At 45.1% G+C, this 26677-nt stretch overlaps 1 protein-coding gene across 3 annotated transcripts in view; it reads left to right on the plus strand.

Annotated features, from left to right (window-relative positions):
• Positions 1–25567, plus strand: part of arhgap28 (Rho GTPase activating protein 28) — a 44704-nt gene extending 19137 nt beyond the window's left edge. For all 3 annotated transcript variants that reach the window (XM_063206748.1, XM_063206750.1, XM_063206749.1), the window contains exons 2-15: positions 1041–1225; positions 2324–2544; positions 8745–8823; positions 9241–9413; positions 9663–9828; positions 9976–10067; positions 11927–12004; positions 14634–14793; positions 16203–16285; positions 19229–19426; positions 21149–21283; positions 22900–23027; positions 23197–23261; positions 23596–25567. In XM_063206748.1, the coding sequence (XP_063062818.1) occupies positions 1041–1225; positions 2324–2544; positions 8745–8823; positions 9241–9413; positions 9663–9828; positions 9976–10067; positions 11927–12004; positions 14634–14793; positions 16203–16285; positions 19229–19426; positions 21149–21283; positions 22900–23027; positions 23197–23261; positions 23596–23687 (1855 nt within the window). In that variant the 3' untranslated portion in view covers positions 23688–25567. The remainder of the gene's footprint in view (positions 1–1040; positions 1226–2323; positions 2545–8744; positions 8824–9240; positions 9414–9662; positions 9829–9975; positions 10068–11926; positions 12005–14633; positions 14794–16202; positions 16286–19228; positions 19427–21148; positions 21284–22899; positions 23028–23196; positions 23262–23595) is intronic.
• The last annotated feature ends 1110 nt before the right edge of the window (positions 25568–26677 follow it).

Raw genomic sequence — 26677 nt, forward strand, 5'->3', positions numbered from 1 at the left:
TAGATGGTCTGTGTCGCTGGTCTGAGCATCTGGCCAAAGTGTGTGCTGCCGGTGGTTGTTTAGAAAGATGTTTAGATGTTTAGAAAGTTATGCGCACAAACACGATATTTGTGGTCAGTCTGACTGAAAAGGGCTTCTTGATGTTACCTGGCTGGTCTGATGGTCAGGTGTATATTTCCAGAGCTTGTGGTGTATGAACAAACGTGTCTATGAGCAAACGTGACTGCAACCCCTTCCAGACCTGTTTTTCCAGTTGTGATTTACCTGCTGCCAAAGGTGTTTTATGGTTTTAGATTTCTGGCATGCCCTTTTCATATTTCCAGTTCATGATCATGACCTACATTTCAATGTAAATGTTGTTCAGCAGTGTAGCTTTGACCTGTTCATCGGACAAGATAGAATGCTTATTGGCTGGAGAACTCCATACATAATTGTCCTTATCTGTTCTTTGGAAAATATTAGGAATGTGCACCCTCTCCCACTCACTCTCCAACGTCACTCCCACCCATAGCTGCACATTTTTTTTTTTTTATTAAAAATTTGTACTGTATTCTCTCCCACATTACCTCCCTCCTTGCCTCGTTTTCACTGAGGTCAGTGATTCACAATTCACTCATTCGCTGGATCACCCTTTCCCTTTCTCTTCTCTTCTCTTCTCTTCTCTTCTCTTCTCTTCTCTTCTCTTCTCTTCTCTTCTCTTCTCTTCTCTTCTCTTCTCTTCTCTTCTCTTCTCTTCTCTTCTCTTCTCTTCTCCATCTCTCTCTGAGGAAAGCGCTACCCTCACTCTCATTCACTTAATACCTCACTCCCTCTTCTCTTGTCCATATCTCTTTTTTGAACTCGTTTTTTAAATTTTATTTTGAAATGCAAGAAAAAATCCAACAGCATCAAACAACTCAACACTAAGTTCCTTCTCCATCTCTGTGTCTCCCAGGAAAGCTCAGTACCAGGGCTATCACCTCACTCTTTCAGTTATTCATTGACTCACCCACTGACTCTTTCCTCTTTCTCTTCTCCTCTCCATCTCTCTGTCTCCACAGGAAAGCTCAGTACCAGGGGATCGGCAGGATGAGTGCGCTAGGGGCGATGCCCCCCACCCCGCCGGAGCGCTCCCCGTCCCGGGACTCTGAGGACTCCATGGAGGACTACTGGAGCGAGGTCAAGAACATCCAGGAGGACTGTCACGGAGCCACGGAAGAGGCCATGGAGAGGGGAAGCATTGACGGTACGCAGAGCACACTTCACCCGGATGAAGGTCTTCCGCTTTAAAATAAACAGACATCAAGCATTAGCTCTGGCTTCTAGCTCTGTGGGTCATGTCCTAATGCATTCTAAGATAATAAAAAAACCGACATGATTATTTAGATTCCGCGTTGATTGTACGTCAACTTCACAGGGATCAAGATCTTTCCCTTTAAAGGAATATTCTCATTCTCATATTCTCATTCACCCCTCCCCTTGAGTTAAGTTTTAAGTTTTGCCTTTCACCTGGTCTTCCAGCCATTCTCTGATTCTGTGATATTTCATTTTTGGCATCTTATTGAACCGAAGGGGAACAGTTGGTACCATTCAGTTTTTAGTACCAGCCGATTCAGTGATGCATGCTAAGAAGTAATATCAGCAGAATCAAACAACAGCTGGAAGAACAAAAGTAAAACTCCATTGTTTAACTCAAGGAGAAGGGTAAAACAAGCATATTTCCAAAAATGGTGATCGGCTCCTTTAGAATAAAACGTTCCAGCACTAACTCTGTGGGCGTCTGTGGGTCCTGTCTCAGAATGTTTTAGGGACATGTTGATTATTTAGATGTGCGTACAGAACAGTCTTGAGGGCTGTGGGAACAGTACGAACAGACAGGAAGAGTTCCTGACGGAACAATTTTCTGAGGGAATGCTATCTGGGGGAGAGCTTTCAAACATTCTTAGAAGAAACATGCGTTTTCTACAGAAAAAGACCCCATGGTCATGCTCTTGTTTTTACATGGGTAGCTGAGTGAGGGTCTTTGATTTAGTGGAGCAGAGGATTGGCAACAGGGATAAAAAACGTCTTTATATTTAGAACTGGGGCATTTTGGAGGAGCCTCAGTGATGGATTGTTCTGGAAATAAGGTTAGAACTTAAGAACAGATCTATTCCTCCCTTAGTGATTTTCAGACGGCAGGTCTCTATTATGCCTATAGTCAAACTCAGACCCAGATCTGCCTAAAGCATTGATTTATGAGACCCAGATTGTGCCTCTGGCTATAAGAGCAGTGTCTTGATCGGCCTTTCGAATCACCTCCAAGTAGTCTGACCTTGACGATGTTCTCCAAATGTGATTCCAGAGGTGGAGCTGGAGGAGGCGTGGCTTCACGAAGCCGGCCTATCAACGCTTGTGTCTGGCGCGCTGGGGGAGGGGCCTGCCGAGGCCCTGCTGTCCACGCTGACGCGCTCGCAGGCGGCCATGGTGAAGAAGCGCCTGGACAACTACACGCAGACCATGCGCAAACGCAACAAGCAACCCATGAGGCACGTCAGAGACGTCTTCTCCACGCCAGAGAGCTCGGTGAGCCCACCATCATCACACAGTCATGTGCAGTATACTGCCCTACAAAGGCAAAGTGCAGTAACTACGCAAACACTGAAACGGAGAAAAATGCCTTCAATGTTTTGGTATTTGGTTCAATATAGTTTTCCCTGCCAGTTTGACATGTAATATCTCTAAAATGGGACACATTTTTTACCATAAGGCTTTGTCACAGGATAAAGGAGGTTATGAAGACAATTTTTAGTATAACTCAATTTCGACAAAAAATGTGCTGTAGTTTCTGTACTTTTCCTTTGTATTGCAGAATAGACTACAGTATGTACTGTATAATACCAAGCTGTCACTTTGACATACAGTAGTAACTGATTCACTCGATCATCATAAACTGCTGTAAGTTGGGTATAGCCATTAGTGTTAATGGAAATTTCCATAAAAGTCTTTGCCCTTGAGCTACATACCAAAGGCATGCTGCTGAATGATTGATATATCTGGTATTGGGCCCATTACGCAGTTTGGGGCACATTTGTTTACCTCGGGAAATATGTGATACTGCTGCATCATCACATTTCGACATATCGCTTACGAGGAGACTGCTGGGAGTAGACAGCCGCAGAGGGGAGAGGCTGTGGCAGCCGGAGAGGCTTTAGCTGTGGGGAGTATATGTGTGAGTGTGTGGGTGTGGGTGTGCGTGTGGGTGTGTGTATGTGAGGTAGGTGGTGGTGGTGGTGGTGGTGGTGGGGCTACCCTGAGGGAGTATGCCGGCAGTGTGTGTGTGTGTGTGTGTGTGTTGGATGTGTGTGTGTTGGATGTGTGTGTGTTGGATGTGTGTGTGTGTGTTGGATGTGTTGGATGTGTGTGTGTTGGATGTGTGTGTGTGTGTGTGTGTGGCATACGGCATTTCTGTGCCTGTGCCTGTGTCTAAGTGTGTGGTGTCTGTATGTGTGTAAGGTGTGTGTCCACGAGAGTCAGTGAGGTAGTGTGTGTGTGTGTGTGTGTCTTTGCCCTGAGGGAGAATGCCAGCAGGCTCTTCCCTTTTTTATTCTCGTCACATTCCGCTGCGCTGTGTCAGTCGTCGCCGGATGTGCTGCAGGTGCCTTAAGTGTCACCTTTCTGTCGTGGGCCATCATGCAGCAAGGGTGACGGGGCAGACACGCGTGTTTAATGGCATGTGCAGAAACTTGTCCTTGCTGTCCTCTCTCTCTCTCTCGCTCTCTCGCTCTCTCTCTCTCTCTCTCTCTCTCTCTCTCTCTCTCTCTCTCTCTCTGTGTGTAAAGCTTGTTTCAGCTGTGGTGTCAGCTGCTACCCCCAGTGGCATCGAAAATAGCTTTGGCCCACTGACTCTAACTGGAATGTAAGGAGCTTACTGTATGGTGTTTAGAACAAAGGGGAACTACACAAGACAGTCCCTGACTGACTCACGTGCATGCACGCACGAAGGCACGCGCGCACACACACACAAATTCTCTGTCTCTCTCTCGCTTTTTTTCTTTGCTTTTTTATTACTCCTTCACCCATACACTGTCCAACACACAGTACAATACACGCACACACACACACACACACACACACACACACACACACACACACACACACACACACACACACACACACACACACACACACACACACACACGCAGAAACACACACACACACACATGCAGAAACACACACTCTCACATGACCCCCCCCCCACACACACACACACACACAGACACTTATGCTCGTACAAATACAAACACACCCACACACACCCACACACGCACACATGCTGCGTAGATCTAATAACCGTGAATTAAACAGCACCAGTGTAGCCTGGGGCCCAGATTTAGCCCAGGTAACCCAAGCCTTTTGTTTTTGCCTGAGCATGCAGAGACTCCAGCAGACGGCGTAAATGGATTTGGATGATGTAAAATAAAATGAAAACAGGCCCGGCTGTGGCAGCCTCTAAATAGCGCGCCAGGAGGCAGGGCAACTAGTCACATTCCTCTCAATAACTGCACTAAGAATCATAGACATGGATCTATACACGTGTGTCTATATATATCTATCATACTTACAACCATGGCCGTTGACCGCTTTTGCTGTGCCCGGGACAAAGACATCTGACCCCCCCCCCGCCCCCCCCCCCCCCAAGCCACTATATAGAATGTAATGAAGATCCAATTCTGGACCCTCTCTCTCTCTGCACACGGGACAACAGACCCCTTTGTCCCCACCTGTTGGCTTCCCTGCTTAGAATAGTAAAGGGGTAGCTTGGTGAGATGAGATGAGATCAGCCATCTTTCTGCTAAGAGTTGAGAAGCATTACCGAAGAATTACTCTAAGGATTGTAGAGATGGATCTGTCTATATATGGCTCTACTTAGAACTGGGCTGGCTTGGGTTGAGTGAGATGAGATGAGATGAGATGAGATGAGATCGGCCATCTTTGTTCTAACAGTTGACTTGAGAAGCATTAGCCTTAATGAAGAGAGGCTAATGCCCTCCTGTTTGATGCCTTAACCGTAATTGCATTTTCATTAAGGCATTATGATGGACGCCCAAGTCCACCGGGCCTCCCAGCTGCACCTTGATGTGTTCATTAGAACACATCGAGCCACTGAGCTCTTTGTTGCCAATGCTGCCACACAGCCCAGGACTAATGAGTAGGGAGTTGGTCTTGACACCGGTTCGAATCCTGCACCAGGAGGACGATTGTGCGTATCTTTCCATTATCCTCTCTCCTGTCCTCACTTGTGCTTGTGGCCTTGTAATGACGATGCAAGACGTCATTGACGACAGAAGTTTCATTCAATATTTCACAAAAGCGCAATTCCAAGGTCATTTTCTCATTTGCAATCGGGATGCTGAATGGGGAAAAGTACCCCAAAGAGGTGGCTAGGCTGACCGCGTGGAAAATGTATTGTTTTTTCTCCACTGAGGCGGGGCTTAAGTTAAGTGTGAGGTCACAAGCACAGGTCGAGGGCGAGGGTCAGGATAATACCTTATTGTGTTCACTCTTACATTCTCATTGGTTAAGTGCCCTTGAGCAAGGCACCTACAGTCACCCCGGGGGGCAATCGCTATTCCGACATAGCGCTATTCCGACATGCCGCTATTCCGACACTTTTCATCCCCAGGGTTAGGGTTAGGGTTAGGTTTAGGGTTAGGGTTAGGGTTAAGGTTAGGGATGTTGGAATAGCGGCATGTAGGAATAGCGGAGGAGGACGGTGGAAAACGTGTCAGTATTCTGACAATAGACATTATCGTCGGAATAGCGACATGTCGGAATAGCGCCACGTAACCGAGCAAGACACCTACAGTAACCCCACATTGCTCCGTACTCCATACCCTGTACCTAAAAAACAGCAAGTTGCTTTGGATTAAGGCGTCAGCTGAGTGTAATGCTATGCAGTATGAAATATATTGCAACTACATTGGTAGTAATTGACATAGACATGAGTTGCTCAAGGGTGTTGCTTGTCCTTATGACCTTGGTGGGGAAGTTCAACTGTGATTGCGTAAGCCTTTGTAAGGAGGCTTGTGTGTGATCTTAACCTCAGGGGCTCTTCTTACCCAATCGCCTTTATCTTATCTGACCATCTCTCGCAGACACCTTCATCAGATGTCTGTACACAACTGCCATACCTGATGTGCATCAGTTGTTTCGGCAGGCTTAGTTTTTAAGATAATTTGATGTGGTATTCTGAGAGTTTCAGGTTCCGCATTACTTCTACGATAAATGCTCCTCAGCTCTGCACTGCGAGGTGATGAGTATCTCGTGTTTCAAGAAAGGACTTGTGGTGTGAAGCACGGTGATGGTGTGGTGGTTGAGACTGGTCTGGCGTGTCGGCTGGGAGATGAAGCAGGACGGAGTGTGTGTGTGCGCGCGCTTGTGTGTGTGTGTGTGTGTGGCCGTCACTGGACCTAATTATGTGAGTAGGTGAGTCAGAGCCAAGTTTCACATCAGCGCTGCTGTGACTAAGAGCTAGTCTTTGGTTTGGATGCCAGTCTTGTTCTGGACATGTCTGTCACTCTCAAACACACTCACACACACACACACACACACACACACACACACACACACACACACACACACACACACACACACACACACACACACACACACACACACACACACACATGTGCGCACACAGACACACACCACACACACACACACAGGCCCGCCGACAGGGGGGACAAAGGGGTATGTTGTCCCGGGCCCAGGTTGATAGGGGGGCCCAGAATTGGGTCCCCATTACATTGTATGTATTGGGTGGGGGGGCCCTTTCAGATGACTTTGTCCTGGGCCCAGCCAAAGCTGTCAGCGGCCCTGCCCACACACACACACACACGCACACGCACACGCACACGCACACGCACACGCACACCAACGTACTGAACGTTTCTCTTTTTTATTTATGTGAAGAGATAAACATGAACATACTAATTGTAATTTAGAATCCAGACACGAACATGCTTACAATAATTTCATAAAGTAGTTGCACATAGTCATTTAAAGACTTACATCCACAGACACAGACGCAAATATAAGAATTTTGCCTCCTACAGACATAGACACTGCTTGTGAACCTCTTGACTCCCCCTCCCTCCAGACTCTTTTCAAAAACTTGTTTATGCATGTAGATATTATATCTCATGATTTTCTCTCTCTCTCTCTCTTTCTCTTTCTCTTTCTCTCTTTCTCTTTCTCTCTCTCTCTCTCTCTCTCTCTCTCTCTCTCTCTCTCTCTCTCTCTCTCTCTCTCTCGCCACCATTCTGAGATGGTTAGGAGCTGTGTGTTGTGTTGGTCTTGAGGGGCTGCAGGGGTTTGGCATGGGGGACGTTGGTGGCCCACAGCTGCGTGGCTGGCTGGCTGGGAGAGAGAGCCGCAGTAATGGAGGCTGACACATGCCCTGGGCAGCCTGAACCCCCCGGCTCATTTAGTTAAGAGTGACGTCGCGTCGTCGCATTGCTCATACTCGCTCGCGTCGCCGTGCCAGGGCCAGTGCCTCACTCACACACTCACTTACGGTGAAAGATTTTATTGTGTGCAGTTGCTGTTTAGTGCCCCCCCCCAACTCACTCACACACACATTCTCGCAAACATACTGTACACACATGCACACATACTTACACACATACAGACGTGTGGAGACATGCACAGTATGCATGTATGCATACATACGATCACACTTGAACATAGACATCAATACACACACACACACACACACACACACACACACACACACACACACACACACACACACACACACACACACACACACACACACACACACACACACACACACACTACTTGGCATGTGGAGCACATGGCAGAAGTTTATGTAGAGCCAAAGGGTCTCGTGTCCAGTACTTTCAGCCATCGCTGGACTGCAGCAGGCCGTTTGGATGAAACTACTGTAAACACCAGCATATGGCTTTGTTTCACCTCTCAATGCCTCCCCTTGCCCCCCCCCCCCTCTGTTCCCCAGCTCACGCACACAGCACCCTCCCTCAACCCCTACCCTCCCTCAACTCCTCTGTCAACAAGCACACTGTAATGTATATATCCATATATGGGCAAAATGTGTGAAACGTGCCGTGTGGGGAGAAAGAGAGAGGAGTTGTGTTGTGTTGTATTGTGTTGTATGTGTTTTGTGTTGCAGTGTGTGTGTGTGTGTGTGTGTGTGTGTGTGTGTGTGTGTGTGTGTGTGTGTGTGTGTGTGTGTGTGTGTGTGTGTGTGTGTGTGTGTGTGTGTGTGTGTGTGTGTGTGTGTGTGTGTGTGTGTGTGTGTGTGTGAATGTGGGCCTGGTGCAGCTGTACAGTCAGCTATACTGAACAATGCCTCTTGTTCAGCACAATGCAGCACCTATTTAGAATAGCACTGAACAGCCCGAGACCAGATTCCACTGGGGATTAGGTGCAAGGCTACGGGGTCAAACTGTGAGATGGATTACAGTAAATTATAGCAAAATTAAATATACACATCAATTAAATTTGGCGCTGTTAATCAGTGGGGGGTGGGGGGCATTTTGCCAGATGTCATCAATCGCTCTGCTTTGCTTGGTTAGAAACCTTTTTGCACACCGATATGCTTTTCATCATTCATCCTGAGTTAAAAAATAAAACCTTGCTCTGTTTTTTTACAGAATTAAGTGATGACTTTGCTATGTGGTATGTCAGGTCTAAGATTACAGAATTAGGTGGTGATTTTGCTGTCTGCTTTCCTTTCACAGCCAGTAGAGCCTCTGCCACCCCCGCTTTCCCCCAACGGACAGATCGCTCACAAACTGCCTCATCGGACGCCTACTAGAGGTAAAAACGTTAAACGTAAAAATTCCAAACGTACTGTAGGTCTTGAGTTTGAAGCCACATGAGTTATTATGGTGACGTTTCTTAGAATGACTATCCTTCTTACATCCCTGAATAGTTCAAATACATTCTGCTCTTAAGAAGATGTCCAGTTGCCTCCCCATTGTTTATTATTAAGGAAAAATTTAAGTATTGGGTTTGGAAAAGTCCAGTGAGCAATGGCACCCTTAGAATTATTATCCATTTTGTAGCCCTGCCTGTATACAAATACATTCTAATCTTATTTGACCAATTTCCTCTCAATTGTTTGTTTAAAGGACATATACTGCACTGTAATATCCAGTGTGCTTGCAATATGCAGTATGTTATTGTAAACTGACTTTCAAATCTCTAAAATCTACACTTGGCTGTGTTGTACAGGACCGCCCAGTCCAGTGTTTCAGTCGGCCGAGGAGACGTGCGTGTCAGAATACGACCCATCGGAATACATCTTGTCGTTCGACGTGCCCTACTCAGACGGCGTGACCGGCCATCGTAACGGCACCGGCTGCCAAGACTGCCAGAGGATCCGAAAAGATGACAAAGACCTGCCAGTGAGTTCATAGTCACACGTGGACATGTCCTGCTTTGACAGGGTTGTTATTAAAAAATTACGAAACGAAGCTCTGGTATGCATTTGCATTTATGTTGTTCTAACTCTTAATCGACCATGTAGTGATCTCTTGGTCCGGCATGGTTATTATTAAAGCTTATGAAACAGGGGTATCTGTTCTGGTATGCTTTTGTATAAACATTTTTCTAACACCGTCTTTCTTGTGATCTTATGTTCCTTTTGTTTTTAGACCTTTCAGATCATCAAACCCAAGCTGGGTCTCACCAGGGTGTATGACCTGTCATCAGAGGACATGAAGAAGATTGGATACTTTGCTCTGATAGAGCTGACCACTTTCTACGATGGCCTGGGTATCGAACTGAAGAGGAACCGCGTGGTGCGCAGTAAGACGCGAGGTGTGTGGTGGTCGAAGCTCCCCCACATTTTTTCCAGCCTAAATTTAGCACCTGTATGAATATTGGGGTGATATCAATGAATGAATCTTCTGTTCTCTCTCTCTCTCTCTCTGTCTGTCTTTCTTTCTTTTTTTCCCCTCTTGGCAGAGAGCGGCATATTTGGGGTCCCTTTGACAACCCTCTTGGAGAACGACCAGAAAAAACTCCCCGGTTCACGAGTTCCTCTTGTTTTTAAAAAGGTAAACTTAGACTAGTGATTTGCTGCTTCTACTGTTCATACAGTCCAGTGTTTTCTCTTTTTTTTTATTTCTTAACACGCGTTTCTCAGTCTTGGGTTCTGTCCACCGGAAATTCCTGACGAAATATCCAAAGGAATCACTCCTCTCCCCCATCCTTCCTGTAAAGCGGTTTCTCTTAGTCAGCATTTTTTTGTGAAAGGTCAAAGCAACTATGGTCTTTCCACCACCTCAGCTACTCCCTGTGTGTGGCGATGGCTGTTATTATTTTGACCTGTGTGTCCCTCTTGTCAGTAGTACACGGCCCGTCCCAGAAACGAAACTTTCTGTGTTCATGCGGCGATGTGTCTGTCTCAGCATTTTCAACCATGTGTGTGTGGGTGTTACCACACCAGCCTTCAGTTCACTTCAGTTGAGGTTGAATGGAAGAATATGATTCAAGTTGTGTGATGGAACTTGTATCGAGATTCATTGGACTGACTTGTGTGACTGACTGGAATATGATTGGCCACAGTTGAACTTGGTTGGCTGTGACCAATGGATCTGTGCTGGAGTGAATACGTGGCGTCTTCAAATCGTTCCACCTAATTTTCCAGCGTTTTCATGTGCACAGACCATGCATCCGTAATGGAAACGATACAGAAACGGATGAATGTAAACTTAACAAACTTTGCAGAAGGGGGTTTTATGACCAACTGCAACACAGCAGTAGGATCACCCATCCCACACAAACATGGTTGTGTCTTCAGCTTTTGATGGTCAGAGTTGTTCTATGGTATGGAAGGGGACATAGACATCAAATAAGTATGCCAGGGTCAGTTAGAAGAGCTTCCAAGAAAGTAATTCAGACAGTTTAAATTCAAAATTTTGCAAATTATATTTTTAAGAAACTTGAAAGTTTGCCTCAACTCGTATAAATCTATCAAATAGATGGAAGATTGCAAGTACTTTCCTTCCCTTGCTGCAATGGTGATATACACCACCCAGCAACCACCCTGTAAACAAACTTTTACCAGCAGCAAGCCTCTCCTCTCCCCCTCGTAGCATCCGCAAGCTCGGGTGACAAAAACAACAGCATGCCGGAGAACTGGAGAGGGCATCTGTTATCTCCTCTTGGTGCTCTAAGGATTGACTGGAGCTTATGGGAAAGGCAAGGAGAGGAGAGCGGGGGTGGGGGTTGTTGGGGCTGAGTTAGCGTTAGTCGTCGCCTGCCTGCCTGCCTGCATGTCTGCCTAGGTCAGAGAGCGAATCGCGCTGTCTGATTGGGTTATCTGCTCAGGGCCAGATATAAGGAGCATCTCTATCTGCTGCTAAATGGACAGGAATGCCAAAACATGTCCCATAGTCCTCGGCCAGCGGACTTATCTTAAGCTAAACATGAACCGCCTTAAGAAGGATGGCAGCACAACACAACACCACACAGACAAAACAGAAAAAACTAAAACTAGGCGCTGACAGCAGAGCAACTAAAACTATGGGCTGTTTACTCACAGAGCTTCTTCTCAGCTGATAAGCCTAGCTTGTTTGACTTATGCTGAATTTTTATAAAAACAATGAGCTCAGAGGTTTTCATTTCATTGTGTATGTTTAAAAAAACATTTTCGTGACCTCTTATTTTTGGTGTTTTAGAAGTTGCATTAATATTGGAGTTTAGATATAAGACACCCAGCAACAACCACAAAATAGGTCAACAAAATGATGGATGATGGATGTAAAAGCTTGTAAAATGAAATTGTATGATAGAAAAATCTTTTTTATGCATGTAGGTATTGTATCTCATGATTCTCTCTCTCTCTCTCTCTCTCTCTCTCTCTCTCTCTCTCTCTCTCTCTCTCTCTCTCTCTCTCTCTCTCCTATGGCAGCTGTTGTCTAAACTGGAGCAGACAGGCCTCCAAACGGAGGGCATTCTGCGGGTGCCAGGATCGGCCTCCAGAGTCAAGGTAAGGATTCGGGATTACAGCTGACCACAAATCACACACTTGCCTGCACTGTGCACACACCCACGGGACCACACCTCGCTCCCCTCACATTCCTACTTTACCCCTCTTAAAACGGCATCCTCCACCTAAAACGCCCAGCTCTTGGCCTATTATTAACCAGAAAGGTGGAGAATGCGCGCACATCAGTGGTACAGGTGCTGGACAAAATAGAGTAACTGAAATAAATGCTAGAAGTCCGCAACACTGTTAATGCTCCCAGTAATTTATTTGGTGCAAATAAATCACTGGGAGCATTAACAGTGTTGCGGACTTCTATCATTTATTTCTATTATTAACCAGACCTTGGCATTTTGAAGACATCCATGTTTCTCTGTGTTTGGCATTTATGTGTCGCTGTCTATCCCCATCCCCACAATCCAGACATGTCCAGTTCTGACTAAGTACTAAGTATAGCTTGGCTTGAGACCCACGCTGAGTTCCTAAGAGTGGAGTAGTGATGGTATGAGTTACGAGTCGTGGCATGGCACAGTTGGTATAATATACGATGAGCCATTCTTCGACAGATGCTGGATTCTAGCCGCAAGCGCCCAGCCGTGGCCCTTTATTTGTAACATGCACATGTAGCTGTCACCAGTTCTCTTCCTAATGCTCTCTATTCATTTCAGACAAGCCAAACCACCACAGATGGTAGGAACAGGTTTGGAAAGCCATGTAGGCTGGTGAAGGTGCTCTTTGGTTGTATATAAGACAAGATATTCTAATGAACAAAAGATGAGATGTCTAGGCCCTCTTCAAGAATAAATAAAATGGACTTCCGGGGGGACGTAGCTTGAACATATCGGCTAAAACCATAATCATAATGGACTCAAACTCATGGAGTTCAAAAGCCAACATGTTTTGGCCAGAGTTTGGCCTTTGTTAGGGCTATGTATGTCAATCTACCACAGATGGTGCTGGGAGAGAAAAGATTTACAGGAGAGCGGGGGAGCATGAGTCTGAGGCATACAGGGCTGAGGGGACTGGGTCAGTCCTAAGCCGGCCATGCACTTGTCAACCTGGCACCCTGTTGATTTAATATTTCCATTTGCTGCTGTTGCTGCAGACAAAAGAAATTCCCCATCACCAAACTGCCTCATCCCACATTCCTCCAATCTGACACTCTTGAGCCGACCCGTCCAGCATCTTAACGTGCGTATGTCCCAGCAGGCTGCCGCCCTGGTTATCCTCCCTAGACCATTAAGGGTAGGTCGGAGGCTTGGAGGTAGTGTAGTTGTAGTGGCCTACTTTTTGATTTGTGTGGCGCCGTGGCGCGTCAACGTTTCAACCCTCCCACTCAAGCAGCACTTAAATGAGAGGGCTAATACGCATAGGTATTGAGTTCCCGGACGGTCGCGGAAGCACATGGAGATGGTTAAGAGTAATAGAGGTCTCCCGGTGAAGAGGATGTATGTTGAGGTTTTACAGAACACGGCAGACATACAACAGACCCATCAGAACACCCAGCTGCTGTTCTTTTGTTTCCTTGCCATGTCACAGGCACATTGTAGTCGTCAACGTAATGGGCCGTGGAGGCTCGTGTTTACAAACAAAGATGACAGTAATTACGGATAAATGAGCACGTTTCTGGTGTAAACACACATTGTGTTCACATGATCGTAATTGAAAATTGTAGGGCTTTTAGCTGTGACTTCAGACTAAACTATAGTACATAGACAAAGAGCTATTAGTCTATCTATCATAAACTTCTGATTGTCTGCTTTACAACATTTGCTGTTCTTATAATTTTTCAATTCTAAGGTAAAGGGCATTTAAAATGCAGCTCGATTAGTATTTTTCACTGATCTATGTCTCTTTTATATGTAAATTTGTATATTATAGCCATGTCATCATTATTACACCACATGATTTGTGTTCATTTGTGATATTGTTACTGTCCAAACCACAAAGCATTTGGCACCAGAGGCTGTGCATGTACAATACGCTGCATTGTTCTTTGTGCTTCGACAACACTGTATTTCAACAGTCACGCTAGCAAAGCAACTTTGAATCGAAATTGAACACAGCGAGGCGATTGCAGAAGACACTTGATTGTTTCCCTTGTCAGTTTGCCGTGTGGCATTGTATCTAATACATTTCTGTTGAATTGACATGAGTATATCAAAAAGATAGTGGATGGCCCTGCGGTGGCCTAACGGTAGGGCACTGGGTTACTACGCCGGCGACCCAGGTTTGATTCTGGCCCGGGTCATTTGCCGATCCTTCCCCATCTCTCTCTTCCCGCTCATTTCCTGTCTCTCCTCCACTGTCCTGTCAAAAATAAAGGCAAGAGCCCTAAAAGTAAAAAAAAACCAAAGATGGTTGATATTTCTCTCTTTTTTCCCTTTGTTGCAATGTATGTTTATGGTCCGATGACTATTATTATTATTATTATTATTATTATCATAATTGTAATTACTGTATCTTTATATCTTTACATCTAATAAATTCATGTTGAATTGACAGAGGATATTAAAAAAAATGCTTTAGTATTTCTTTCTTTTACCTTCATGTGTCGGGTTGCATTTTTATGGTCTGATGATTATAATGAATCAATGGCTAATAAATTCCCGCTTTTGTTGTTGTGTTGCAGCAACTTCGTCAGGAGCTGGAGTCTAAGTTTTACGAGGACCGCTTTGACTGGGAGCAGGTGCGGCATAACGACGCGGCCGGGCTGCTGAAGATGTTCATCAGAGAGCTGCCGCAGCCCCTGCTAACGCTGCAGCACTTACCTGCCTTCGCCGCCGCACAGAGTAGGCATACACACACACACACACACACACACACACAAGCATGGCATGCACATCACCTAGAAACACGTCTCTCTCTGTCTGTCTGTCTCTCTCTCTCTCTGTCTGTCTGTCTGTCTCTGTCTCTGTCTCTGTCTCTGTCTCTCTCTCTCTCTCTCTCTCTCTCTCTCTCTCTCTCTCTCTCTCTCTCCCTCACACACAGTCACACATACATGCAGGCTGGGGATACACACCTACGGCACGCATAGAAGCATACATACACACATGCATGCATGCACATACATACCCAAAAATATCAACATGCTCAACTCTAGCCTGGGCGAATAGCCGACTGTTGACTCCGTCAATCAGTCTGGCAAAAGCCGTGAGGAATCCATCTCCGTGGACGATGGGAGATGGTCTGATCTTACTCTATCATTTAAATTAATTGAAGTTCCAAACTCAAATTAAAACCCATATTGTGCTTTATTAGCATGCCTGTTACGTTATAGCGTCGCAAAAACATACAAATAACAAAACGAAAGTGTGAATATAGTTACCTTAACCAATCAGTAACGGAGCTCGCGGGTGAGTTCTACGTCACCACTCTCAACTGTTTGCTGATTGGCGAAACACTGAGAGAACCGAGCTCGAGGCTTTTGCCAGACGATGTGCGGAGCCAAAATCTTTGGGTGGAGTACATGGATGGCGTCGCCAGGCTAGCTCAACACACCCATATAAAAAAAACGTTCTACACACAAATGCAAATACCTACACACACAAACCATGTGTGCCCACACACATTGCATGTCAGATCTGAATTATACAGGGATTAGTGCACTCATAACATTTCCACCACACCTTAAACAAAGGCTATATATATAGTTTGTATATTTTTAAACCACAGATCATTGTTTACTCTACTTATAATGGTTAAAAGACAAAATTAGACACTGATAAAACAGGTGCTGTGTGATAAGTCAGACATGCAGTTTGTGGTTACATGGGTGTTAAAGTGTCCTCCGTGTGGCTTTAAGATCGAGTGATTTTTATTTTATTTTCAGTGATACATACTTTGTAGTATGTGCACACTGCACAGTATGTGCTTGAAGTGAAATGTAATTGCATACTTGTACAGTATACGACACTAAACTGCATCCTATGGTACAGTGTACTGTAAGTCATTATTGTTACACCCCTTGTTACCCTCTGCTTACTTAATGTAAAACGGATGTTAGAATGATGTAAACATTACCGATTTATTTTTGAACTGTGTTGTGTCTTTTTGTGGTGTGGTTTGTCTTCATGTCTGCAACCAAATGGCCCACTTAAGACAAAGAAATAAATGCAATACTTAACTGATAAAACTGAACTGGCATTGTCAGTTAGATAGTAAAATAAACTGTAACCTTTTCTTGTCCTTGACCTTTCAGACATCTCCTCTCCGAAGCACCAGATCCAGGCCTTGCACTTACTTATCATGCTGCTTCCCGAGCCCAACAGAGACACTCTCAAGGTGAGCACGCTACACTATGCTACACTACACTACAGTACACTACACCAGTGGTTCCCAACCTTTATTCTTCAGGGACCCATATTTTTACCATTGTAAGCTTTGGTGACCCAATCGTACGAGCGCCCGCACGACAGGGAGTCACATGTTACTCTGCTTCCTGCGAAAACTAATTTATTATTATTTTATTCCTCAATTTGTCTTCAGTCAAATATAGAACACATGTTTAATGTATCGCTTACATTTTGTTGCTTCTATGCATAGTTTAAATGTTTTGTCATTTATTCAACATGGGCTATTTATGGTAATAAAAAGAAACCCCTAAAAATCAAGAGGGCTTCGCGACCCACTGTGGATCTTTGGCGACCCATAGGTTGGGAACCACTGCACTATACCATCACTACCCCTAGGTGCACTGCTGTCCTAGTATTACCCACCCAGGCCCTCAATACCCCTGCCACATTCCTAAATGGGAACAAACTAGTGTCCTTACGCATCTGTGAAGGATACATGGATCCTGGATTGGACATTCAAAATCGTCTATGCAAAATTGAACACTGTCAGTCACCACACACACACACAAAGACAAATTCAAGAGATGGAAACGGACTCCACACAAAGAGAACTGCAAATATGTTTCCCCTTTACACATGATCATAACTCCTTGAGTGGCGTGTATTGTCTTTCGGGCTTGCTGTCTTATTATCTCTTGCCATTCTCCATCTCCACACCTCTCCCGCGCCCGCTCTTGTTCTGCATCTCGGTTGCCGACAGAAGCGGTAATTGACACCCTGTGCCACTCTAAAGCGCTGGGAGGGGACGGATGCACGCCGAGTCGACCCACTTAGAAATCAGCCTGTCGGGTTTAAGTACACGGCAATAAAGTCATTATGCACAGAGTTTAGATAAGGGGTGTCTACGCCTAGCCTTGGGTGGGTGTTCCAGCATGCTGTTGAGAGATGCACTGGAAGAACGAGTCTAGCGCTATGAGATATGACAGACAGCCGACTGCTTGAAGGGTCAACAGTAACTCTCAAATGTCAGCGTTATTGAAGCTTAAAGCAACACTCACTCACAGAAGTTTTTTTCAACCTTTAAATAATGTTTCCAAATGTGTTACAGTGTTTCATAAGCAACAAGATGGACAGGACGACAAATTTGAATTTGCTCTGCCGCTGTCCTTAGGCTTTAACTGCTCTAAATAGGCTAGGAGAAGCAGCTTGTCTCTACAGTTCAAATGAGAGAAGAGAAGAGAGAAAACAATGTCTAAAACCTGTGGAAAGATACAAGAGGAAAGTTTTTTTTTAAATTTAAATTTTAAATTTTAAATTTATTTTTTATTTATACCTGGAAGTGGTCCCATTGAGTTACAATAATTCTTCTTCCAGGGAATCCTGGCCAAGAATATGAGACTTCTGTATAACAAAATGAGGAACAGGGAACTACGCCATCAATTGTTTGTTTTTGTGCAACAGGAAGTTTTGTTTTCCCTTTTTGTGCCACCTGGCTGGCATCTGATCGTTAAGCAGATTTCTAGCCACGGTGTTTGAGATTTGAGATTAACGTGATTCCAAGTGTGAAGGCTAGTTTTGTGGAAGTATTACTTTTCTTGGACTTCTTCCTCCTATTCTGCAAACACCTACTACAAGTATTTACTGTACTTTGTTGTCTCATGTGGTCATGTGAAAGCACATGACTGTTCTCATTCAACCTGATCCAAAAACGCAAGCTTTTGACAAATGTCTCGTCAATATGAAACAATTAGCAATGATATTTTGGAGATGGAGTGTATCTTTCTGCCAAGGTGTGCTTAGGGACCCTCTGGTGATAGATCCATCTCCTCATGTATTTCTGCTGTAATGCATCAGAGTTGTCAACTAATGATAATGCACTCTTCTATCTCTGTCTCTATCTGATCCTCTTCAACAGCTACCTGTGGCTTAAGACAATTGACCATGCTTGCTCTTAAAGCCCTGATGTACAGCATTGCTGTTATGTCCTGTTTACTGAGATAATGTGATGTGAAAGCTCTTAATTCATTTCAGTATGCATCGTTTAGCTGCTCTGTCCCTCAGATCAGTGTTTCCCAACCTTTTTTGTCCTGCGTACCCCCTAAGCCATTTTGTCATATGATGAGTACCTCCTCGCCCTCACACATGCTCTGTTCCTCTATCCCAATGTGACTACACTCAATATATTTGCTATTATTACATTTTTCCGCGTACCCCCTGAGGTGTGCTCGCGTACCCCTAGTGGTACACGTACCCCTGGTTGAGAAACACTGTCTCAGATGACTTGAGGAATGTGCACTCATACTTCGTATCTTACTTCCTCTTGCACATAAGCCACAGGAACGCCAAAGTGCTTGAATATTTCAACCTTTTAGTGTATATATTAAGGAAGAGGAATGGGGCTTTCCAGGAATCTGAATAAGCAGATTATGTATGAATTATTAACATGTCTGCATGCTTACAGCTGTCGCCCTTTAGACCATATTAATAAAATAGCCACTCAGTTTTTGGAGGCTGTACTGAGTACAAAACTTTGACTTTTGACTTGTGTGTAAGACTCTCTGTGTTCTAGACTTGTGATGACCTTCCAGGTGTTTTTGTCTTGAGGGTGGGAAGTAGAGGGCTCCTCCCTTCTCGTGTCGAGGGGCAGATATTTGATTTGAAATGTTGTATGTGATGAACTGGTGGTGAAGTGCAGTCATCTGAATCTCAATCTCTCTGTGCTGTCAAACTTGGTCCAGGAAGACAGATGCTGAGGCACTCAAGGTTGCAATTTTTTTACTTTTTTATTTGGCTGTGCCTCAGCATCTGTCTTCCTGGACCAAGTTTGAGAGCCCCTACACTGATGAGCACCAAGGAAAAAAGGTGAAGACCCAGAAGCACTCCTGTGCATTTACCTGCTTGTGTTTGACTCTGTGCTGTGGTGGTCCTGCAGGCCCTGTTGGAGTTCCTGCGCAAGGTGGTGGCCAACGAGGAGAGGAACCGCATGAGCATGTGGAACGTGTCCATGATCGTGGCCCCCAACCTGTTCACCGTGCGCAGCAAGGACGCGCGGCAGGAGGAGATGGCCGGAGCCGCCGGGGCCGCCAACATGGTGCGCCTGCTCATCACGCACCAGGACCTGCTCTGGACGGTGAGGGGGGGGTTAGGAGGTGTTGGGTAGAGGGTGGTGGTGGTGGGGGGGGGTTGTTTGTGGATGTGGTGCATGTGTGTGAGGGTCAAAGACGTGCAAAATGGCATTGTCATTCAATGTAACGGACACCTGCTGACTGTAACGATAAAAAAACATGATTTTTTAATTGTTTCAAGTGAATGGATGACAGCCGAGGCTTTCATGAATTCACTGGAAAAAAATAAAATGAAAAGAGTCATGTTTTTCACAGTTACAGTCAACAGAAGGTATCCGTTACACTGAATGACAATTTCATTTTGCACGTCTTTGACCCGTGTACTGTACATGTTCATGTGCTGTGCTGGCACACAAAACGACTGTACCGTCTAAATCGAGTACAAAGAATAATGTAGCAGAAAGATGATTGTTAGACAAAATATGGGTTGGTGACTACTGTACTGTACAGTATACTGTGCAATTCCAGGGAAAAGATGAGTTTGAATGGAATGTGATGAAATGAAGTCTGTGTGCATGGATTTCTATGTTCTTTTTTGAACATCAGTCCACAGTATGTCACAGGTTCCTTTCAGATACCTTCTTTTCACCTACCATGAAAGCAGTAATTGTATTGGAGTCTTGACAATTGCAGTAAAGATGAAAGTTCACCTTCATTATAGTATTTTAGGAAAGAGCTCCCTAGAGGTTTAAGAGCTTAGGGCTTAACCAGCTCTTGATTGCTATGTTCTCTGTTTCATTGTAAAAAGGGTGTTTCTCTAAAACTATTGTTTTCTAATCTGCAAGACCACAACACCCAAAATCTATGAGATATAAACACCTTTTCTGTTTGTGTTAAGGCAGGACCATCATTAATGCAGTTGTGCAGGCTCAGTTACAAATGCTGTGTGAATCACTGAAAAAGGTGCTTTGATGATTATTTTTTCTTTCCTATTCTCTTTCATATAATCTTTCATATGATTACGATGGTAGGCTATTACACCCCTGCTTAGAAGGTAGGCTTTAGATCAAAGAAATGCCTTTCGTGGCTGCATATTAATTTTCCTTTAGTGGAATTTAGCCTTTGGACCACACCACTTTGTGATTAAGCATTTTGCGTTGTTCTGGTACGTTGTGATGTGGAAAGTCAGCTATAGGTCAAAATGCTGCGTGTGAAGTGTGTTCTAAAATTCTCTGGAATTTCCAGTCACTTCTGTGTCGCGCTATATTACAATTGCCATTCCATCCTTACCACAGAATGTTAATAAAATGCAGCACAGTTAGTCATCACAATGAAACGTGAGAAACTTTTTTTTACACAACTAAATAATCCTCTTGCTAATACCTCAGTTGGAGAGTTCTCTGTGGAGTATTTCCCTGAAACCAAAACAAGTAGTTTGATTCAGCTCGTACCGAGCGTTGAACCGCTCAGGCGTGCCGTGTGGCCAATCGGCTGAAGCGAGCGACTCGGGCCAGGGGCAGGGGCAGGGGCAGGGCCCCCTGTGGTGAAAGCCATTTATTAAAGCCGTACTTAAGGGCACGAGAGAGGGAAAAAACATCACCCCCCCCTGTCACCACAACTCAAAAAGGGCCCCCCCACCCCAAGGTTTAGGAGCCAAAGCAGAGATTGACCTAAATCTCGGGGCCGTGGTGTCTGGCACGCTGCCCGTGTAAGCTGTGGTGAGTGTTTGGTGATTTATTTATGGTGGTGATTGTGTGTGTGTGTGTGTGTGTGTGTGGCGCCCGCAGGTCCCCTGCTTCCTAATCTCGCACGTGAGGAAGATGGCAGAGGCGGCAGCCCAGAAGAAGACGCCCAGCTCAGACAAGAGCAAGAGGAAACTGCTGAGGAGACGCCACACCGAGAGGGAGAAGGAGAGGAGCGAGGTGAGTAGAGAAGAGGAGAGGAGAAGGGAAGGGGGGGTGAGTAGAGGAGAAGGAGAGAGGTGAGGAGAGGAGCGAAGTGAGGAGAGGAGAGGCGGGGAGGGAAAAAGAGAAGCAGGGGGAGAGAGGGAGAAGGAGCGAAGTGAGGAGATGAGAAGATGAGGGGGGAGATGCCGGAGAGGGAAGAAAGAGAGGGAATTGAGAGCACTGGGGTGAAAGAAAGAGGGTGAAAGGAGAGGAGAGTTGACGAGTGAAATGAAGGAAGAAGGGAGAAGGTGAGGGATGTGAGGGGAGGAGGTCAGAGGAAGAGGTGGAGGAGTGGTGTGAAGGAAGGAGAGGAGTGGAGGGTGGCAGGAAGGAGAGTGGGGGACAGAAGGATGCATGGCATGGCATGGCATGGCATGGGACATTAGATACGGTTTGCCCCTGAGGCATGTAGCAGGGAGTGGACACACACAGCAAATATACACAAACACAGGACATACGACGCACATCCCTGCAAATATAAAGACTCAGATACCTACGTACACGTAAAAAGAATGTACGCAAACATCTGCATGCGAAAAAATGTACACACACCCACACTCTCAAAGACTGCTGTGGCCCCCTAATTTGACCAGCTGCATGTTTTCTCTCTCACACTCACACTCACACACACACACACACACACACACACACACACACACACACACACACACACACACACACACACACACACACACACACACACACACACACACACACACACACACACACACACACACACACACACACACACTCCTCATTATGGACAGGACGTACACCACCCCTGAGTAGTTCCCCTTAAAAGGGAGCCCCTCCGCCCCATTCTACTCCACTCTATTTAACTCCAGACTACCCTACTCCACTCTGTCGTCTGCACTGGTCAGGAATGGGGCTCAGGTAGCAAGGTTACTCACTTGCTAGCATTGCATTAGTCATTAGCCCATGAGCCAAACCAGCTGTTTCTTCCCTCCATGTCTGCCATTGCACTCAGGGAAGAAATGAACATTTACTTGACACTACCAGACAATTAATACATCTCACCAGCTGGTCCATAGTAATATAAATATATATTTTGTCTTCCAAATTTAATAGCTAATTTCATATCTTACTGGTGTGTGCCTGGTGTTTGTTTCCATAGTTTTCATTGTTCGTAAGTTAAAATGCAACAATACTGTGTACACAGAAACTGTAACAGCGGACCACATGTGAATAGGTTGTTTTGTGTGTGTCTGTGGGTGGGTGTGGATGTGTGTGTGTGTGTGTGTGTGTCTGTGTGTGTGTCTGTGTGTGTGTGTGTGTGTGTGTGTGTGTGTGTGTGTGTGTGTGTGTGTGTGTGTGTGTGTGTGTGTGTGTGTGTGTGTGTGTGTGTGTGTGTGTGTGTGTGCGCGCGCGTGCGTGCGTGTGTTGGGGAAAAGATGTCTTTACTTAGAGATTGTTTTGGTCTGGGTGCAGTTGCTAGCTAGGGTTAATACGCATGGCAGTCCATGGGTGGGCCCCTCAAGGACAGCTACTGTAGGCAAGAGTGTGTGTTTGTGTATGGGATGCTTGTTGCTCACGTGTTGTTATATGCCTCTCCTCGTCTTGTGTCTCCCCAGCTCATGGATCTACGCGAGGGCGTCATCAGGGTTCATGCGCCCCTCCACGCCAAGGTCTCCATGGCGATACAGCTCGACAGCAAGACCAAGGCGCGCGATGTCATGGCTCGCTTCGACTATGAGAACGGGTCAGTAAAAACACCACCACGGCGCAGTTACGGCCACACAGCAAAGTAAAAGGCTGCCATGGCGACACGGTCTCCATAGCAGTGCAGCGCAGAGTGGTTTTATGGTGAGAGGTGCGATGTTTTTTCTCTCGCCTCAACACGTTTGTATTTCTTTTGTCTGTCGTTGTAGGCGAGGGACACTCAGCACCAGTCGGAAGCAGAAACAATTTCTGTTTGAAGTCGGAGGGAACATAGGTAGGTGATGACATGCATACAGAAACACACACAACCACGCACGCACGCACGCACGCACGCATGCACACACACACACACACTCTCTCACTGGTTCTATGTCACACACACACACACACACACACACACACACACACACACACACACACACACACACACACACACACACACACACACACACACACACACACACAATCCCACACTCACACACCTCACACACCTCAAACACTCAAACTAACATCCTCACACCTCTCACTGCTCTCAACCCACAGTAACTCTTCTTTTACCGCCTTTGTATACGGTGACACTGACTTGAAGGGCATGTTGTTTATTGCAGGGGAGCGTTGCCTGGAGCCGGAGACCCTCCTGCTGAACGTGTACCGAGCCAACCCGCACTGCGAATGGGTCCTCAAGCAGCGGACCACCTGAAACCTGAAGACCACCCCCTGGCTCCAGCAACACGGAGCAGAGCGGAGAGAAGCAGGACTATATCAGAAGAATAACAAACAGTGTTACATGTGGAGCCATCTACTGGTCATTCTGAGGAATGAACTTGGCCGTGCGGTCAGGTGGAGTCTTGTTGTCGTTGTTTTGGATTTGCCGACTGGTCCCCTGTCTCTGAACCACGTTGGGTGGAGAGACACCACAAAGACCTGTGAGATTCAAGCAGTATCGGTTCGGATCTGGCACTGGGGCCCTACGGCACCTGAAGGATTTAATTTTTTCTTTCTTTTGTATTCATCTAAGCCCTTTTCAGTGTTTAAAAAAAGAAAGGAATTACCACAGCATATCCTACACAGGCTACAAAAAAACCCTAACCTGGTTTGGGCACCGAGTCATTTTTGACACAGGTCGCATCAGAGTTTGACTTACGAAACAAGAAAAAAAAAGAGAAAAAAAACCTACAATGCTGGCCATTGGGATTTGTTTTTTTCCCCCTTCTTTTGTTTTTGGTGCCAAAATGGGACACGCTGCAATAGCCCACTCCACTGTTTCTTTCACCACCAGGTTGTAGGCCTCTCGACACAGCCCTGTTTACCACACGCTCACAGCAGAGGCCCAACTGTTCAAAGGACAGATGAAAAAACGAAAGAAGAAAGGAAAAACAAAAAACACAAATGTACATATGATATTTATACCACTAATTTATCCAACCTTTTTTTATAAGCATTTACTGTATGTACCATACCATGTTAAGAACACCACTTTTTTGTATTGTTTTTATGCGCTGCATGTGTGTATTGGAAGACATTAGACCCTACCACACTAGTTAAGTATGTACGTATGTGCTGTATGCTTATCTGAAACGTTTTAAAGAAATGTTAATAACCTCCGCTGAGAGAGAGAAAAAAAGAACATGAATCTCAATGAAGAGGGCTGAAGATGGATGGATGCTGGATCTGCATCTGACTTTGAACTTGGCTAACCTACCTGTGACTGTATCTGTGCACATTAACACTAATCCAACCTTCCACTGATATTCGCTCGTTCATAAGGAACACACACACACACACACACACACACACACACACACACCGTACACAAAATAAACTCTAAATAAACTCTAAATAAACACAAACATCATGTACATACATTTAAAAAAGCATTCGACACTCTTACAAACACACACACAAACACACCTTCATACACTACGTATAAAGTGAACACACAGAAGAGATGGCTCTCTGACACTTCTGCCAGACTAGAACCTTGAATAACACTAGGAGCACTGTCATGTCACGACGATAACACTCATAACACTTGGAGCTTGCTGAAGACTTTGACAACACGATGATGCATATTTGACAACCCTTTGAGCATGCTTCAGGACTGACGTCGTTGAACTTTGTACAGGATTATCACTAACAGGACTTACTGATATAGTTCCACTTCTGCCAAAATACTTTTTGTTCTTACTGTTTTTATTTTATTTTTTAAAAAAGACACTCACTTAAGACCTGCAGCAGTTGCACTGGCTTGTAAAAAAACGTTTACTTTTCCAGCAGCGCTCAGGTATAGTATTGTTGTCGTGTTTATTGAAACATCAGTGTAGCAAACAGAATCCATTTTTTGTAATGATGCGTACAGTATGTTTTTTGTGTATAGTGTACCCTAACGTGTGCTGAGTACCACTGAGGACTTTTTGTATGATTTTTGTTTTTGTTTTGTATCATTATTATTATTATTATATATTTACCACTGCCAACAGTACTTACGTTTGCCTTGAATCAACAGCTGCTCTGTTCTCTTGCAGTCTTATATCATGAACTACACAGCATTAAACTAAGACCTTGGGAGAGACAAGAAACATCAAACTTCTGGAGTTTATTTTTTACCCTCCAACACTGATTTTGTTTTAAATGGGAAGGTGTTAATTTGGTAAGACATGGACCCTTTTATAAAGTTGCTGTTTCCAGGGGCCTATACTACAAAGCTGGTTCAGGAGAAGTTAAGGTTAAGTTAAGAGGAAAATCATCTAATACAAGAGCTTTTTTAAGAAAAGGAGGATTTCAGGCTCTTCTATTAGATGATTTACCTTAACTTATCCTGAACCAGCTTTGTAGTGTAGGCCCCAGACCCGCAATGACCAAGCCGCAATATATTACTAAATACTCTGTGTAATGAACTGCAATGGCAGTACACTGCTAGTACAACGTTCCACTTTCTGTTAAACAGTGCACATTATGAGTTAAAGGGAGGGGAAGGAGGAGGTGGATGTTTTTCCCCCTTTTTCTTTTCATATAAATGAAAAATGTCTGTCAAAGAATGGCTTCCAGTAAGGAGTGTCCATGTGCACTAACTCTCAGACTCTTTACTTGTCTCCTGCTGTGGCTGACACTCCCCGAGGGTGGCCCCGATCGGCCCTCTCCTGATCCTTATCTCTGGGCCTCTTCACTGCCCATGAAAGGCGATCGCTCATCACGTGACTGACCACAACTGAGTCACTCGCTGATGTGATCCCTTCTCCTTAACCACCTTAGAAATACGTGGAACATGTCAAAATAACCCCATTTGTCATCAGGAGTGAGGTTTTTTTCTTGGAAAAATTCACCTTTTTCTTGAAACTTGCTTTCCTTGCACAATAACTCAGAAAATGCTGTTGAGAATAGCCATACCAAGATGGATCATCCTCCCTCTCAATGTTTGTTTACGAAAGGCAAGTCAGCTCGTCATGGTCGAATTTCTGTCTAAAAAGATGTTTTCCTTCTACATGTAAGCTTTTCTAGGCCACAATAGATAGTGGTGCCACTGTCACTCCTATCACATGCTATGGTGACAAGCTCGGAATGTCTGCCTTCCTATTCAAAACATGCTGACAACACATGATCTCACACAACTGGACTGCCCATAGCACCATCCCCTTCCCCTTACTGGTATTTTTTCTAAGTTAGAGTTAGAGGCATTTATGCGGCGAGGCT

Source organism: Engraulis encrasicolus, chromosome 9 (genome assembly GCF_034702125.1).
Source record: "Engraulis encrasicolus isolate BLACKSEA-1 chromosome 9, IST_EnEncr_1.0, whole genome shotgun sequence".
Taxonomy (NCBI): Eukaryota; Metazoa; Chordata; class Actinopteri; order Clupeiformes; family Engraulidae; genus Engraulis; species Engraulis encrasicolus.